This window comes from Pleurodeles waltl, chromosome 10 (assembly GCF_031143425.1).
Source record: "Pleurodeles waltl isolate 20211129_DDA chromosome 10, aPleWal1.hap1.20221129, whole genome shotgun sequence".
In the NCBI taxonomy this organism is placed as follows: domain Eukaryota; kingdom Metazoa; phylum Chordata; class Amphibia; order Caudata; family Salamandridae; genus Pleurodeles; species Pleurodeles waltl.
This window is the reverse complement of record NC_090449.1, coordinates 129,875,277-129,894,143: the sequence shown is the minus strand read 5'-3', so window position 1 is coordinate 129,894,143 and position 18,867 is coordinate 129,875,277. Positions and strand designations below refer to the sequence as shown.

Here is an 18,867-nt window from a genome sequence, read left to right as displayed (position 1 = left end):
ACCTATTGGGACTCTTGTCTCCCATGTTACCTTATGGCAGAGCAGCTTTCATGGGCAATGCGGAAACACATGGGTGTTCCGCACCCCATGGGCACATGTGCCCTTGCAAACATACGAGTCTGCAGCGGCAGACTAGACATCTGGGGCCATATGTACGAAAGCTTTTTCCCATAGACACAGAATGGGTAAAATCCTTTCATACATCTGGCCCTTAGGCTATAGCCACCACATAGGGTCAAGTGCATATACGCTGGTCTGCGCTATCAGGCTCAGTCACTACTTTATATCCCCACGTGCAAGTGTGCCCACCTGGAAGGTGATGCAAGAAGCAATATCTACGGAGCAAACCACCAGTGTGCTAGTAGGCGCACAGGGACTAGCACCTCTTTCAGGTGGATGGTAGGATGGTGCTGGCACATTCACATGGTATTTACAGTGGGAAAGTGCCCAGGGCTGGTGTGCCCCTTGCGTGAACTAGCAAAACCTTCTAGAGAAAAGCAAAAAACTTTGGGAAACACTAGCTGAGAATGTAAGGACTAATGGTGTGCAACTTCAGCTCCATGGAACTGGTGAATGGACAGAGTACGTACGAGGTAGCCGCTCACACAGCTGCACATGTGCGACCAGCCTCTGGGGCAGTAACCCAATTAATTCGGGTGTCGGAGTCATTCACAGACAAGTAGGGTGTGTAACCCGGGGCCCTATGTCACCAGATGTCTAGCAATCCACTGCAGTCAGCTATCTCTGCTATGGTGTGTGCCGCCGCCGATGGTTGCCACGGCAGCCCCCTGCATTGGTCCAGTTTTGGGAAGAGCACACAATTAAAGTCACCTCCCAAGATTTGGTGAGCTAACCAGGCGCTGAGTGCCTGATAAAACTATAGGCCACCATGATTAGGTCCCTACACCCCAACTAGCAAGACCATCTTTGGCGCAGTGTGCTATCACGTGCCTGCCTCCTGGGTCCATACACAGTTCCTGTAACTTAATGCCAGAGCCCCTACTCGTCCATATTAAGACCCTCCCCCACCCCCGAATATTGGAAGTAAAATCAGCCATGCAACAAATCCCCTGCATTCTCCTGCACGTGAGCAGTCTGCTCCCTAGTGCTAAATGCGTTTCCTGCAATATGTAAACTTTGATTTTGTACCTCTGAAGGTAACCCACCACCCTGCACAATTTCCTGCAATCATTCAGCCCCATTACATTCCACAGAATGCACCGTAGCAGAGCGGGACTCGACTTCCCCAATGCTGAAGTTTGTTCATCATCAACAGCCATCAATCTGCTCTACTCTTCTGAGCATGCTCTGCAGTACAGTAGTCAGCACACACAGCCCCAGCCAACACATCATAATCAACTGCAAAGAACAATATATGCTGTGGATCCCCTCCAACTTATACAGCTGTTTGAAACCCACCTAAAGCCCTCCCACCCCCTTCCCCACCACATAAACTCTCGAACTGCATAATGTGGTGCACACATGTGGACAGATGTTGCCAGGACTATTATCTTGTGCTGCGTATGACCATCTGAGGGCCTTGATACTGTTAAAAATGGCCGCTCTGCAGGGTTACCCCCAAACTATATGCCTTCCTCCTCTTGTTTTTCTGACCTAATTTCTGCTGGCTTTAGGACTCTGGACACTTTACTACTGCTAACCAGTGCTAAAGTGCATGTGCTCTCGCCCTAAAACATGGTAACATTGGCTCATACCCAATTGGCATATTTAATTTACTTATAAGTCCTCAGTAAAGTGCACTACATGTGCCCAGGGCCTACCAATTAAATGTTACTAGTGGGCCTGCAGCACTGTTTGTGCCACCCACATAAGTAGCCCCTTAACCATGACTCAGGCCTGCCATTGCAAAACCTACGTGTGCAGTTTCACAGCTTCTTCGACTTGGCATTTAAAAGTACTTGCCAAGCCTTAAACTCCCCTTTTCTACATATAAGTCACCCCTAAGGTAGGCCCTAGGAAACCCATAGGGCAGGGTGCTATGTAGGTAAAAGGGAGGACATGTACATGTGTGTTTTATATGTCCTGGTAGTGGAAAACTCCTGAATTCGTTTTCCACTACAGTGAGGCCTGCTCCCTTCGTAGGATAGCATAAGGACTACCCTTCATATACTGTTTGAGTGGTAGATTGGTTTATTCTGGAAGATATACACTATGCAATTAACAACATAGTACGTTTTAAAGATGCTGGCCCTGGTGGCATTCCTGGTGATTTGTTTTTTACAAAACATAGACAAGTGGGCTGAGTATATTCTCCTCCTATCTAATGAATTGTCAGGGGAGCTTCGATTCCTGAGTCATTGAGGGGTGCTGAGGTAATACCCATCTACAAGAAAGGCGACAGGTCTTTACCTGGTAATTACAGGCCCATAAGCCTTATAGATGCAATTCAAAAGGGATTCTGTCGTGCCCTATTAGCTAAAATTCACAACTGGATTACCGATAACATCCTGATGCCATTTCAGGCTGGCTTCAGGTCCAAAATGAGCACCATAGATCAGGTGTTTCGCTTTTTGCTCCTGTATTGGAAGGTTGTAGTGATAGGGAGGGGGAGTCTTTATGTAGCTTTTATAGACCTGAAATCTGCTTTTGACTTGGTCTCCAGAGGTACACTCTGGGAGGTGCTTAGTGTGTTGGGAATGCCCCCTGAGATCTTGGCTATAATTGTTCAACTTCATGAAGCCAATTTTGCAAGAGTACGTTGGGGGAAGCAGGGTGAGCTTACCGATCTAATTAGGGTAGTCAGGGGCGTCTGGCAGGGTTGTGTTCTGGCTCCAACCCTCTTCTCTTTATACCTGAACCAGGTCATCCAGCACCTTACCTCCCAGCCCTCAGACGCACCAGCCCTAGGTACGGAAAAAGACTGTGACACTCCTGTTTGCTGATGACACCCTGATAGTGCCCAAATCTCTGATGGGTCTCCAACTGCTGCTGAATTGATTCAAAGATTTTTGCTCCCAGAGAGGCTTAAAAATAAATACTTCCAAAACCAAGTTTATTGTAATCGACCCACATAGATCCTACAGGGGGAACCCTTCCCTGGGTGGGTTGAATCTAGAACAAGTTAATACCTTTGAATATCTTGGGATTAACCTATTGGACACAATGTCCTGGAAAACCCATGTTAATTCTACATCCCTAAAGTTCAGTCAATTAGTGGGAGTTCTTTTAAGGGAGCACCACGCATCCACTACTCGACCTACAGCTGCAGCTCTCCAGATCTATAATATGAAGCCAGTTAGTGCAACACTTTATGGGGCAGAACTCTGGGGTTTTGAGGACGTTGAGGAGCTTACCTGTATAGAACATATGTTTCTGAGAAAGCTTACTTCCCTGCCCCCAAGTACCCCGCTCCTTTCCCTCCATTTGGACAAGGCCCGCAAACCACTAGCTGCTATAATTAGACTTAGGTAGTTGCTGTTTTGGAGGAGAATCATGACCACTCCTGAACTGTTCTCCTATGCCACCGCTTTTACGGAAGCCTGTCTGTTGGACACCCCCAAAAAGATCAATTCAGTCAAATCATCCTTGATCGCCATTGGGTTGGGAGATATATGGAACTGCCAGCCCACAGGGTCCCTATCCACCAGAGAAAGAGTGAAGTCCTGCTACTGGGAGTGGGTAAGGCGACTAACCAGTGAGTTCTTGTATTTTAAATCCACCTGGCTGTTGGAGCCCTACCTCGATGGTATCCTAGACCCGAATAATAGGAAGCTCTACATGCAATTTAGATTTGGCTGCCTTCCCCTCAATACTTTTACTAATAGATGGCAGAATAGGGCCTCCACTAACTTGCTCTGTCCTAGTTGTAATTTATTCCAGGAGTCCACAGCCCACGTTGTCTTTGCATGCCCTTCCTACATTTCCCCACGCATGAAATGGCTTGTTCGAACCTGTAAACAGTTGGGGACTCAAGATCATGCTGCAGTTATGGGGATTTTAAAATCAGATTCTAGCCTACATATTGTCATTGCAGTTGCTAAATTCCTCGGAGGCATGTGGCGCATTGGAAGGAAGCTGGCTAAGACTCCTTAGTTTTTTAAATCTTCCATGTAGTTGCACTTTCAAAATTTTATATTGTAACCTGGAACTGTACTTTGCACTGTACTGACCTTTGTGATGTTTTTTTTTAAATCTATTTTAATGGAATATTTTATGAATTTATTATTTATTGTTGTGCTGTGTGACTTTTATGGCATTGGATGCCACAATAAAGTATTATTGGAGTGGTAGATTCTGATCAGAAAGGGGTAACCAGGTCATATTTAGTATGGTCAGAATGGTAATAGAATATCCTGCTTATTGGTAAGGTTGGATTTTATATTACTATTTTAGAAATGCTACTTTTAGAAAGTGAGCATTTCTCTACACTTAAATCCATCTGTGCCTTACAGCCTGTCTCCAATCAACGTCTGGGCTAGGATGGTTGATAGCTCCCTCGTGCATTTCACCCAGACAACAACAAACACAGTACACTCAGTCACACCTGCACTCATCTCCATACTGAATGGGTCTTCCTGGGCTGAAAGGGTGGAGTGCCTGACACTTACATTTCAAAGTCTAGTGGCCTGCCCTCACACAATGGACTGCCAAACCCCCTACTGGGACCCTGGCAGACAGACCTGTACTGGAAGGGGACCATGTGCACTTCAAAACCACTTTTTGAAGTCTCCCCAACTTCAAAGGTGTTTTGGGGTATATAAACTGGGTCCCTGTCTCCACCAAATCAGACACTTTTGGACCTGAACCTGCAACCTGTCAAGAGGAACTGCCTGGCTGCCCAAACGACTAATCTGGGCTGTTTTGCTGGGAAGGACTGCTGCCCTGTGACTTTGCTGAGAAGGGCTCTCCAAGGGCTGGGATGGAGCTTGCCTCCTGTTTTCTGAAGTCTCAGGACCAAAAAGACTTCATCTCCTTAGGAAACTCCTTCGGTGCCGAAAAACAACGCACAGCCTATCGGGACGACACAGCCCAACTTCCCGAGTGAAGAATCGATGCAACTCCTGCCTTGCGGACGTAAATTCGATGCACAGCCCCACCGGATAGACTCACAGCCGAACTGGAATGACGAAGCCCGACTTCCCAAGTGAGGAATCAACACAGCACCTGCTGTGCGACAGACAATTTGATGCAGCGCCATACCGGATCGACGCAACGCCTGTGACTTTGTCCTGCACACCCAGGATTTCCACGCATCGCCCCTGGGCATCAAAAAGATCTCTGCATCACAGTGAGGAACCAAAACTGCGTGCCGGAAATCGACACAAAGCCCCTTGCAGCGTGGATAGAAATGATGCATAGTCTATGCCGCATCAGAAAATCTGACGCACACCTTATTTTTTTAACACATCGCCTCCTCTGCAGTCTCCGTGTGTGTTATTTTTTACACAAGCCAGGTACTTTGTGAAACCAAGAGACAACTGTTGATTTCTAAGATTTAAGACTCTTTTTAATCTTGCAAAAGTGATAGCTCAACTTGTGCTTATTGAATCTTTATTATTTGGACCTTAATTTAACCAGATAATTATCATATATTTTTCTAAACCTGTGTGGTGTATTTTTGTAGTGTTTTCACTATGTTACTGTATGATTTATTGCACAAATACTTTACACATTGCCTTTTAAGTTAAGCCTGGCTGCTCAGTGCCAAGCTACCAGAAGGTGGACACTGGATAATTTGGATTGTGTGTGATTTACCCTGACTAGGATTGTGATCCCTATTTGGACAAGGGTGTATACCTCCGCCAACTAGAGACCCCATATCTAACAGTCACCATATATAGTATGTGCAGAAACCTTTTATGTACATGGTACAGAAACAGCAGTTCCAGCTGCAACCTCGGGCGAAAGCATAGCCTGTGTGGGCATCAGCCAATCACTCACCCGCAGCATAAATGCGGGAAACCCCTTACCACTCTCCATCAATGCCTCCACCAGCATGTGCTAAGATCTTATTAGCGCACCCAGCTACCTCCGGGCTCCCGGGAGAAGGAGGCATCACCATCTCAGTAGGAATGGGGTGCCCCAGGAGGACACAAGAGACCCCCCCACCCCACTGAGGTTGTCATTAGAAAGGCTCAATGGAGGCCTCAAGTCGTCCAACTTGACTGGGAGAGGGACTGTTTCCCTGCATTTGAGGAGTTGGTGCAGCTGTTTTAGATCAGTGAAGATTGCTGCATTGCCATCAACCAGTACCTGTAGTCTCGCTGGCTACTGCATACTGTAGTCCAGTTGGAGCTCCTGCAAACGTTTCTTGATCAGGACGAATACTCTCTTCGCCTCCAGCACCTCCTGTGTAATGTCTGGATACAGAGATATCTGGGAGCACTCATGGCAGAGTTCTCTGAGGTCCTGTGCCTTACACAGCACTGCACCGCGATCCCTTTAATTCAGCAGTCTAGCTATGATAGGACACGGTTTAGCCCCCCAAGTCTGGGCACAGCGCAAGAAATCAGTAAGCTCGCTCTGCTATGAAAATCTCCCATCTCAGCAGGTCTGTCTGAAGCCGCTCAACTTAATATTCCAACTTATCTATTTTTTTATATTCTGCAATGCCTAAAATTCTGAGGTTATTCCTGCATGACCGGGCCTCAAGACCCTCTGCCTTATATTGCTGTATTTGGAGGATATTGTCCATTCATTTTTACGACGCATAGTAACTTGTCCATCTTCTGCTTCCAAAACACACCGCTCTACCATGTCTATGTGCTCAGCATGTTTGTCCAGCCTTTCAGACATACAATCCATCCTGAATGTTAGAGCATCTATTTTGCTTGCAATTTTGGTGAGGCTATGTTGCATGGTCGCTAAAATCTGTTTGAAATCGGTGTCTACCTCCCCGTCAGGCACCCCTTGTGTGGAACCCATCGCCGCTGCCCCTTCATCTTGAGCTTTAGAGGTTTTTCTGAGATCAAACTGTAACTTGGGCTGTGATTTGTCCATCTTGCCCATAATGCCGAAGGGCAACCTCAGTTCCCCACTTCCTCTAGCTGGTCACAGGGGGGAAAGTGCATCATTCCTGCGCATTGGCTGAGATTGACAGGTCAGGTGCAGGGGTAGAGACCATTACCAAGCGGATAACACGCCTGCACCTCCGTGTTTTCCACAGTTTAGGGGCCCTTCCGTCTGTGGGAGTGGGGGTTGTTACCCCACTAAGTGTAATCGGTACGACTTACCTATGATGGCAGGATTGGAGTCCAGGGGCTGGCCGTGCTGAGGAAAAACTTAATGCAGATCTATGTAGGGCCACGGTTGGAGGAGAGGCTCTCCCCTACTGGCAGAGGGGGTGGTCTCATGACCCACGCCTACAATGTCCTAAAACAAACTTGCTCATAGTCCTGCAATACAAGCCTTCTTGGTCCCATGGGGCCACGTGCAAGCACCTACCAACTTTGGTATTGTGGTCTCCCCATTAATTGTTACGCTGCATGAGCACCTTCAAGAACTGGCTAAGATAGTAGCTGCCCCCTGGGGGTGTCCGTGTGCCATGAACCAGCACCCGACAAGGACCCCACTGCTGCCCACTGCCTATACACCTCCAGGCAGTGGGTGCATATCAGCGGGGCGAACCCAGCAGGGAAAGCCACATGCACTGGATTCACACCGCTTTTCAAGCTCAGGGATCACCTTGGCCCTTGGGCTCTCACTTTCTAGTTATGGGCCTGGCTTGTATTAGTGGGGGGCCTCACGTGTTAGTGACTGGGAGCAAAGGAGCACCTGCTGTCACCCAGTCGTGCCTGCAGCTCCGCTGTGTCCTCCGCCAAGCCCGCACTGGCAGTGCTTCATGAACATGCCCCTCCACATAGCCTCCGGAGCGGGGTCACAAAGAAAATCAGGCCGCTGGCCATCAGGGGTATGCACTCCTCCGCGTGACAATAACAAGGCCCCACTGTGCCCGAGTTTTAGGCAGGCTGCGTCCAGCGATGACCGGGTTAAGCTCACATGCTATTGTTGCAGGGGGAGTGATCACAGTCCAACGGGACCCACTGCAGCAGGCACTGCTGCAGCCCCTGCTCTGCTCCATTCTAAAGCGTGGTAGGGCCTGGGTTAGCTTTAGGTCATGGATTGCTGGCCAAAGTCCAATTTTTCGGCCAATAGCAGAGCTTATTGTGAAAAGCATACGTTAACATCAGTACAAGTAAGGGTAGATTGTTATTACTCTGTAAGAGGGTCATACAGAAAAGTATTTTGCTACATGGAATCTCTTTGAGTACTGAAGTAGGCAATTGTGATGTGGGTTGCCCACCGTGACAAACTCCGGATATAAAAGATTTGCTCTGTGAGAATCTGATGCTCTTTTAGTAAGGAGAGTATTTAGCTTTAAAAACTGTAATTTAGTACACTATGTAATCTGACTGAGTTGATGATGTTGGCAAGACAACCATCACGGCAACAGGCCTGATCTTTTTATTATGGAATGTTATGACAAAAGCAATAGGCCTGATGTATTTATTGTTAAAAGCATATATCAAAGTCAATATGCATTTAAGTGTGGATTGTTATTAATCTATATTAAATCCAACAGATAGGTAATTTGTTAAATGGAATCTCACAGATTACTGAAGTAGGCAATGGTTTTGGTGATGGTTATAGGTCATTTGTTACAGGGAATCTTACAGATTACTGTACTAGGCAATGGTTTCGGTGTTGGTTAACTCATGTGACAAACCATGGCTGAAGAAGGTATGCAATGTGAGAATTCTTGTTAAGTCCTTACAGAAGAGATAGTATTTTGCTTAGCCAACTGTAACTGTGTATATCTTTATAATTGTATGACTTTGTGCATGATGGTTGGCTTGTGGGAAAAGCTAAATCCCAAAACAGTAGGCCTGAGTTTGGTATGGTGGCATGCTGTCGGACGGATTATTGCAGTGGGAAAAGTTATGTCTCAAGCAATTGCTCTAACCTGCTTACAGTGAAAAGTTATGACAAAGGCAGTAGCCGTGCTTATTTATTGTGAAAAGCATTTGTTAAAGTCAAGAGGCCTTTAAAAGAGAGTTGCATTCACACTGTGTTTCAGGTTATAGACAGGTATTTTGTTACATGTAATCTCACAGATTCCTAAAATAGTCAGGGGTTTTGGTGTTGACCATCCAACTTTGACAAACCATGTGGGTTTTCACAATGAAGATTCTCGTTAGTCACTTCTGAGAGGGGTGTATATTGTTTTGCAAACTATATTGTCCTACATATTTGTAATTAGCTCTATGTGCGAGGGTTGCAAGGTTTTTGTGCACCTGAACAGGCCTCTATTGGATATGGTATCAAGCAAATGGTAAGGACAATAGGACTTATCGGTTTAATGAGAAAAGTTATGTCAAGGTCCGTAGGTTCAAACTGTTTATTATGAAACATTATGTCAAAGCCAGTAGTCCTGACTTTCTTATTGTGGAAAACATGTATTAAATGGAATAGACTTTTAAGGGTAGACCGTTATTACACTATGCTACAGCCTGTAGGCAGGTATTTCTCCACAAGGACTCTCAAAGAGTACCGTAGTAAGCAAGGGTTTTGGTTTTGGTGACCCACTTGAAAATATTGTGTGGACAGGTGATGCGCACTCTAAAATATCTTACTGGGCTCTAATAGGAGGGATTTCAGATTGTTTTGACAGCTGCAATTATGTACATATTTGTAATTTCATTATGTTATACCATATAGTAGCCTTGCGGGAAAGCTTATGCCCAACACAGTATTTATGCGTTGTTTATGGTGACAAGGCAATGAGAAAGGTTATAGGCCTGACTTATGAAAAATTACAATAAAGGCAGTAGTCCTGACATATTTATTATAAAAAGCATAGGATAAGTTAATATGCACCTAAAGGTGGATTCATATTACTTTGTATTTAAGCCTAAAATAGGTAGACAAATCACAGGTAAGGAAGATTGCTCTATCATAATCCATGATGGGCCCACTTGGGGCAGACAGTATTTTCCTTTGCCAGCTGGAATTTTGTAATACACCTGTAATGTTATGACTATATGCTTCATGGTTGCTTTGTGTGAAAACTCAGTACTGTAGGCAAGGGTCAGTTATGGTAACAAGCCAACAATAACAGCTATGGGTCTGACTGGTGCGCTGGTAAAGCATGCCAGATGCTATTGGATTGATCAGTTTATTATGAAAAGAATAAAAAAGGCAGTATGGCTGGCTTACTTATAGTGAAAAGTGTGTGTTAAATCAATAAACATCTAACAGTGGGTTATGATCACAGTTACAGGCTGTAGACAGATATTTTGTTATAGGTGGTCTCACTGATTACCATAGGAGGGAAGGATTTTGGCATTCTGGCACCCAGGTTGTAGGCAGGTATTTTGTTATAGGTAATCTCACACATTACCATAGTATGCAAGGGTTTTGACATTGTGACACCCAATCTGACAAACACAGACTGGAAGTTTTTCACTGTGATTGTTCTTGTTAAGCCTAATTGAAAGGGGTTGTATGCTGTTTTGTCAATTTTATTTTTTTACCTATTTGTGATTTATAACTGTGTACATGGCAGTTGATAGTTTATGTGCACTCCAGTAGGGATCTATTGGTTATAGTACCAAGACAATGGTTAAGGATATAGGCCTTATCGTTCACTGGGAAATATTGTGTCTAATTCCCTGTCTGTGATATTTTAATAACAAAAAGTTATGACAAAGTAAGTAGATCGGACTTACTTATTATGTAAAGCATGTGTTAAAGGCAATAGGCTTGTAAGGGGGCTTTGGTATTAACCAGAGCTAAAGCCTGTAGGCAGGTATTTTGTTACACAGAATCTCACGGATTACCATAATAGGCAAGGAAATTGGTGTTGGTGAACCACCCAAACAAACCATGAAAATAGGTTTGAACTAATATTTTAGAAACTGTAATTTTATACATATTTATAATTGTATTACAGTCTACCTGATGATTGCAGTGTAGGAAAACGTATGTCCAAAACATTAGGTCGGGGTTTGCTACGTTGACATGCCAATGATCATTTTAAAGGGCTAGTTTTTATGAAAAATTCAGTAGCGCTGGGGAAAATCATATGCTAAAGGTTTACTAGAAGAGGTATTTCCGATTCCATGTCTCATCTATTATTCTGAAATGTAACGACAAAGGCAGGAGACCTGATTTATTTATTATGCAACACATATGTTAAAGTCAACAGGATTTTAAGGGTGAATTGTTTTGCACAGTGTTAAAGCCTGCAATCAGGTATTTTGGTACATGAAATCTCACATAATTTTTTGTATAGGCATTTGTTGTTCCTTTTCATCTTTGATAAATCCTAATGGTAAAAGATTTGACCTGTAATAAGTCTTGATAAAATCTCTTTCGAAGACCTGACATGCTTATCATTCTGCCAGGACCTTTAGAAATAGATATAAACCTATATTAATAAAGATAAACAGAGGGCCTTTGTGTCAGCCTTCCTCTGCCACTTTTCTGTCTGGCTTTCATTCATGACAGCGTAACGTGTAGGGCAATAGTTCAGTCCACATGAGTCATTGTCTCTCTTACCATGTGAATGGCAGAATTTTGTGATCACATGTGCACATCCACCTCAAAACGAGTGCCTTTCAGTGTTGGGCCGGTTGGTCAATCCTTTCGTTTTCATTTTTCACCTTTTATATTTCTCCTTCCATTTTTTTTAGCTTTTTTCTCTTTTTATTTTAATTATTTAAGGTGATTTTACAGCTTGCAGGTTTGCTTGCTTCCTGCTCAATAAACCGCTCATTTAATCTGCAGTGCGCTGCATCCCACGTGGTCACTTCCTTCAAATTAGGTGGTCATTGTGGAATGCTACACAGCAGTGCTGGGGCTAAGAAATTAGCCAATAGTATGGCTCGTCAGACACAGAACAGGCACACCAAGGCCTGCGGTGAGCCCTCACACACAGAGCACAGCTCTTGCAAAATAACTTTCCAGTGCCGCCACCTACCTACATGCTACATCAGTTGCTGCACACTCTGCCTCACAGAGGACACCTAGGTACATGCTTCCATATGGAAGGGACTATTAAGGTTATTGGAATGATATGGTGTGTTATAGCTAATTAGATCCGAGTTCAGGTTCAAATTTTCGGTTTGTAGTCCAGTTTTTCTAACCTGCTGTCAATATGCTGTTATAACATTCCTCAGTATTTTTAAAAAAAATATACTCGGCACATTTACATCAAACAAAGATGATTTATATGGACCAAAACACTACCTTTGTGGCAACGGTTAATGTCTTGTGTTGCAATGCCATGCTGCTGTAAAGTTCGATTTGTGTTGATGTGGTTTGATTCTGTGTGTGTGTTTCATGCCATTAAATCTCTGTGCCCATCATGAATGGTTCAATCAAGAAATAGGGAAATGTCTTAGGGTTTCTGATTGGACAGAGAGAGCTATGTTGGGGGGTTCATAATGGAATCTGTGTATTAGAATCCAATAACATCTCCTCTGGGGTTCTGGTGGCATAACCCACAAGGCTAAAGATGGCTGGTTTGTTAATGCCTCCAGAAGCCCAAGAAGGCTTTTTTAGACCTTTACCAGGATCACTGGAATTATGCGATTGTGTGGCCGCAGCGGTTTTCACATACTTATCGATTTCCCCCATGTGCCACATACTCCATCTGCTGCATAATCTGTAGAATTAACAAAAAAAAATGTTTCTTGCTCAAAAGGTTCAAATGTTAATAAAAATGCAGCGACACATGTTGCTTTGCAGTGAGAGACCCTTAGCAAAGCCGGACTTGTCACCTTTTTGATGCTTATTGCTATATTTAGGTATTAAAATTGTACTAAGGAAGTGTAACCAATTCCCACACACTGTAACCAAGTTTAAACACGATTAAATATATGAAGTAATACTACTACAGAATGTGCCGCATTATGCTGTACATTATTTACCTTTTCTTGACGCATAATTTACTCAACCCTGCCGCATAATTTGGATCTCTCCTGCCGCATAATTCCAGTGACGTAGACTACAACACACATGCTAGCTTTAATGTGTTTTTTTTACTTCAGGTGTTTTATTTTTATCTTTACTTGCATCACAAGATCAGTTTTATTTCCAAACAAAAAAATTATGAAGGCACTCAAACAGTATACTAAAACAATTGTCAGTAATCTTAATAAGACGCTGAGCTCTTGGTCTGCACATTTTGTCTGAGGAAGGGGACTTGGCATCAGGTCTCCACAATGTTCAGCTGTTTAAGGACTCTATATCTGACTACTACTAGAAAGTTCCTGATTTTCGCCCATGGCGAGGGCCATGTTCAAACAACGGTCAATGATGAAACCGAGGGGTCTGTTTTGATGAATTTACCGTGCCAGTGAATAATGCATATAGTGTGCAAGTGAATAATTAGCTGATGAGAAGGGGATGGTGCAGAGAAATTAATGGTTCGGTACTCCATTCATTAAATACATAATACACAGAAAGGTGTTGTTATTTCCACAAATTATGTAAATATTTAACTTTTATGACATCATGCCTTCAAAATATGCTGTCTGAAAACAAAACCTTTTGTGCACTGGACATATCCTAGAGTACATTAACACCAAAGTGCACTTAAACTATACAAGTAGATGTCATGTTCACAAACCAAAGAGCACACAAACGTACATCTCCGTATTTTTAGAATGTCTTGTTGCCATGACTGAAGCTAATGATCTCTAAAATATGAATGGGGTTAAGGGTATAAAAAGCTAATTTATCAACCTATTCCACTCTATTTTATGAACCTATTGCACTTTCTAGCTCTTAAGGTCATTGAAGATCTAATAAAAATGTATCATTCCTAGCGGTCCCTTACACTTCCCATAAAGAAGGCAAAGCTGCCATGTCCCCAGCGACGGACCAGGACCTGCACCAGAAAGCACTGAATTGCTGGCTGGGGACAAGTTAGGCAGACGAAAGATTGAGATGGCTAAGAAGAAAAAAGGTTCAAATCCATTCTTGTCTTAATATTCAAATGAGCGGTGTGAGCACCTGGTGATATATACACTTAATTACATTTCACGCACATAGAAATAGAATAGAAATCTCCCCATGGCAATTCTTCTATGCAATCAATTCAAACCTTGTTCTTAAAAAAAAAAAGTGACCACAAAAAGCATGTTGGAGAAAAAACTGAACATAAAGCAAACCACAGATCGAGAGTAGGGGACTGAGACTTTGAATCCATCCCTTGAGGTCCTCCCTTTCTATATATTTGACTCTCCCAGTGGTGGCTGTCACTGTTCCTGATTAGGTGAAAAAATTAAAAAGGTGCCTCAGCTCCTTCAGGACGTGAAGGTCATCGTTGTCATCATCACTTACAGTGACAGACATCACTCTCCACTTCCCCTTCACGCTGGTAAATTTATCACCGGCTTGGAGCTAAGGATCACGCAGCGTGGTTTGCGGTTTCCATCAGAGCAGTATGCATCCCCGCCCACTGGGGAAGGCAGCCACGGCAGGGAAATGAAAAATTAAAGGATGCACTGACTGAGGCAGATGTACTGAAGCGCTAGTGTGATCTGGTCACAAATGAAATACAGACTCCAGATTCAGACCGCTGCTTGTGATTTTATAGGTAGAACCGTTTCCCATTAGAAACTATGTAAATATTCCAGACCTCCCTTGTACATATTTAAAATCAAGGACGGCCTTTTTGATATGTTTAATTGTAATGCTCTTGTTCCCTCAAATGCGTCTCTAACCCTGGTCCCTCCCTCATTTTACAAATTAGTGACCACTTCTTCCGCCTGACAGCATCCCCAGTGGGTTGGTGATTTACAGGAGACCTTTCTTTCCTCCGAGCAAAATCAGTAAATCAGTAAATCAGTCCTCTGCTAGTAATTCCATTAGGACGTGTGTTACTATCTGTTTCTGCATCGGCACTGAACACTGCAGTCTATTCGGAACAAATGCCAGCGTCCACACAGCTCCGTAGACTATAAATTAACCAGGTGGCAAGAAAGTTTCCCTAGTGGGCCTGGTTAGAAAAAATACTACCAGGCTACGTCTGGTCTTACAATGATAATCCTCGAGGTGCACTGGTAACATTCTTATGAAGTTACCTTGAGAGAAACGCATACCTGCCATAGCCACTGAAATGTTATTCATATTCATTTAATGAAAATCGCATTAAACTATTATATATCAATTGTTCAAAGCTAAGATGAAGAGTTAACGGACCTTTGGTTCTTACAGTGGGTTGCCACACTGCGCTCAGTCACTCTCAACCTACCGGCTTCTCCTACAAAGACTTCTACTGGCGTGCTGGCTGGGCTCTCCCCAATGATGTTGTAGGTCGTCATCACTACTTCATATCGCTTGTATTTCTTCAGATCTGGAAAGGTGCAGGACATTGATTAATTACAGGCCTCTTCTCACACACAAACATTGTTAAACTGCAGTGTTGGGCTCTGGTGTTCAGCCATTCCATGTGCTGAAGAACCATGGCACAATGGTAGCAGTAATGCCTAGCAACGGCAGGGGTCCTATAGCCTAGCTCCAGGCAATCAGGGTTCAGTGTGTTAAATATTAGTAAACACCCAACGTCATAATTTCCTCTTTTACTTAAAAATGGTAGCCTGCTCTTGGATACATATTAAATTATTTTAAAAAAGTAAGGATTTCAATGGAATCTCTGGACAAAGAAGAAGAAATACAGGTTTCAGGACCGTCGCAGCAGAAAAGAAGCAAAGTGCAGAACAGCATTTTCTTTCACTTTCCTCCAGCAAGTTTAGTCATCTGGAATTTCTATCCCACTACATAGATACCCATGCACCGATCATCCTCTCACAGATCGTCTCACAGACTTGTGCAGCGTGTGCTATTGCCCCTCTCCATGGTCACATTATGGGCCAAGAGCCATCACTTCACAAACACATACATGCTTGGTGAGTCTAAGCACTAGCTTTTTTTATTACTGGTTGACTGGTATGAGCTGTGTAATGTTGACAAAGATAATGCTGATTGAATTTTTTCCTAACAAAACATTTCTAAGAATGTATTTCTCTCATTTTCGCTGTGTGGGCCATGTAGAGGGGCTATAGTTTTGTAGGAAATGTATAACCTTAAAAGATGGAATGTCCATTGAATATTTCCATCATGCTACCAATCCTTCTTTTGAGCCTTCCTCAAAGCCCGGCCTCTTTCCTCACACCTTCCATACTTTGGCAGACGAAACTCACCTATTTCCCTCAAACTAAAGGCAGTTTTAATGCCAGTATACTAACTGGTACTATTGAGGACGGCAATGCAATCCTAACTACACTGCTACTAGCACTACCTTCTGTGATACCTCCAGGGCTACTATTAGTGACAGCAATATTCGAAGTAATAAGTACCAATATTACATCTAATGTTGGTACTACTACACCTACTGTTTTTTGCCGACAAGACTTCAGTTTTTCTACTCCTAGTTCTGCTAGTATTGCTACTCCTGATACTACTGCAGTAACTAATACTAATTCCAATATAACTAGAACAACTACTACTACTACAATCAGAAGTCCTATTACTGATCCTACTGCTATACATACCATCACCAATATTACTTCTACTTCTAATATAGGTTTTAGTGTTTCCTAAATACTAAATAACTTATACAACTATTGACGGTACCACTTGTAATGGCGTTAGTATTATGCCTGCAGCTAGTAGTAGGAGTAGTGGTAACAGCAACAGTTTTGACTGATAATTTTGTCACAACTAGTATTCATAGTGGTAGTACAAATAACAGTGATTGTGGCAACCATGGAGGCCTATGTACTAGTAGCAAGCCACTTCTGACATTATAAATACCGTCTGCGTTTAGAACTAGAGTTACCAGCTGCAGCTTTCACTACCACTTTTATTGTGGCACAACTTATAGTAGAACTGGAACTAATACTTAACATCATTTGCAGTATGATCTTTACTCGCTGCAGTTTGATTTGCAGCATCAGTAACACGGTTACAATGCTACTACTGGAGAAGGCACCAGTGGAATTTCTCACAATAAAGAAACACAGAAGAGGACATAAGGCATGCAGACACCCACCTCTCGATAAAAAAGCTCAACATCAATTAAATAATTTTTTACTTGAATGAGGTTGTCAACCATTTCTCAGAAATCACCTGTTAATACATGGAAACTAAAACCTGAACCTAAGATTGATCCTAGATTTCTTTATGAATTTACAGAATAGTGGCAGTTTTCTAAGACCAGAGGAACCCCTTCTGTATTTTGCACTAAGAAATTTGAATCCTTCCTCTGAGTTGGCACCAGTGGGAAGGTCAAAAACAGAGCTGGATGTTATATACATTAATACTGTCTGACAAAAATACCACAGCCTAAAAAATCCCCTGGGCGTAGATTTTCCGGAACTTACTCCAATGGGGTGATATGTTGTAGACGATATTTAGAAAATGAAATTTATGTCAGATGCTATCCTGAACATGAGATTGTGGTCCCACGCCGACCAGAGATGCAGTAGCATGCAACCAATGGACCCTTAGGATGATAAAAGCAGACTTACGTGTTAATTCATACGTTGTTAATGCCGAGCTGCTGCTCGCTGTCTTGAAGCTGCTCTGAGCTGTTGGAGTAAGAAAAGCGGAAATCTTAGTACTGTGCAGAGAGATGGCCATTGTAAACATGCACTTTAGAGGCGAATAGAAACCGGGCCACCCGCTCTGCCGTTAAGCATTAAACCTCTCACTAAAAGGGAAATAAAAATCAAATTTTTCTCTGGCACTTGTTAAAGGCACCTGTTGTAAGTAGATTTCCGGAAATCTAAAGGGGCACTCACACTTGCACAGCCTTTTATATCACTTTCTACAGCTCTTGGGATGCCGAACTCCAAACTGGGCACGACTAGACAAGCGTTTCTCTGAGGATGAAGGTGCCTTATGACTTGTGATCTGAGGCAAAACACAGCCCTTCTTCAAAACCTCCGAAAGAGGCGTGAAGGAAATACATATTTAGAACTGCAGTTCTTGCTGTTATTTTCTGTCCCTATTTAGGAAGGCCACGGACCTCTCCAGTCTGAATTCTGATGTTCTAGAACCCGGTGTCCAACGACTGACCCGCAAGAGCACACAAAAGGTCCTCTGACTTTCACATAACTGCAAGAATGTGCTCCAGGAGGGGTCAGATCACAAGCAGGGGCCGGGCCTAATGTGTGCAATGAGACCTGTTCACCAGGGCGTTTAGTGTGCTAAAAGTAGTACTATGGTTTCACCACTTGACATAGTCTTACATGCCTTTGTAAATTGGACCAAAGCATCTAAAATAGGAATATTAATGGAATAGTTATATACAATTAGCAGAAATAGAATTAATTGTACCCCTTAGCCCTTTTACTAATAGACACGTTTGAGGCATTTTGGGTTGGTTCATAAACGTATGTAAGAGCACTCCTGTAGTACTACTTCCATACTCATAAATCCTTTTGTGAGGGCCACAGTGTGTTCAGACCTAAACTACAGGAATCCAGGTCTAAGCAGGAGATGCAAAGCCAAGCAGAACAGGAAGATGGGGCTTCAAGGGGAGAGGCGTGGCGAGCACAGTGTGTTCAGACCTAAACTACAGGAATCCAGGTCTAAGTAGGAGATGCAATGCCAATCAGAACAGGAAGATGGGGGTTCAAGGGGAGAGGCCTGGCGAGCACAGTGTGTTCAGACCTAAACTACAGGAATCCAGGTCTAAGTAGGAGATGCAAAGCCAAGCAGAACAGGAAGATGGGGGTTCAAGGGGAGAGGCCTGGCGAGCACAGTGTGTTCAGACATAAAGTACAGGAATCAAGGTCTAAGTAGGAGATGCAATGCCAAGCAGAACAGGAAGATAGGGGTTCAAGCGGGAGAGGCCTGGCGAGAAGAAAGGTCGTTTTGGCGATTGCATGC

General features: G+C 43.4%; 1 protein-coding gene across 1 annotated transcript in view; it reads right to left on the bottom strand.

Moving 5' to 3' along the window:
- Positions 1 to 18,867, bottom strand: part of SDK1 (sidekick cell adhesion molecule 1) — a 2,061,301-nt gene that overhangs the window by 245,770 nt on the left and 1,796,664 nt on the right. Inside the window, exons 34-35 of the mRNA XM_069209963.1 lie at positions 17,502 to 17,561; positions 15,224 to 15,325 (exon numbers count right to left, since the gene is read on the bottom strand). Coding sequence (XP_069066064.1) covers positions 15,224 to 15,325; positions 17,502 to 17,561 — 162 coding nt within the window. The remainder of the gene's footprint in view (positions 1 to 15,223; positions 15,326 to 17,501; positions 17,562 to 18,867) is intronic.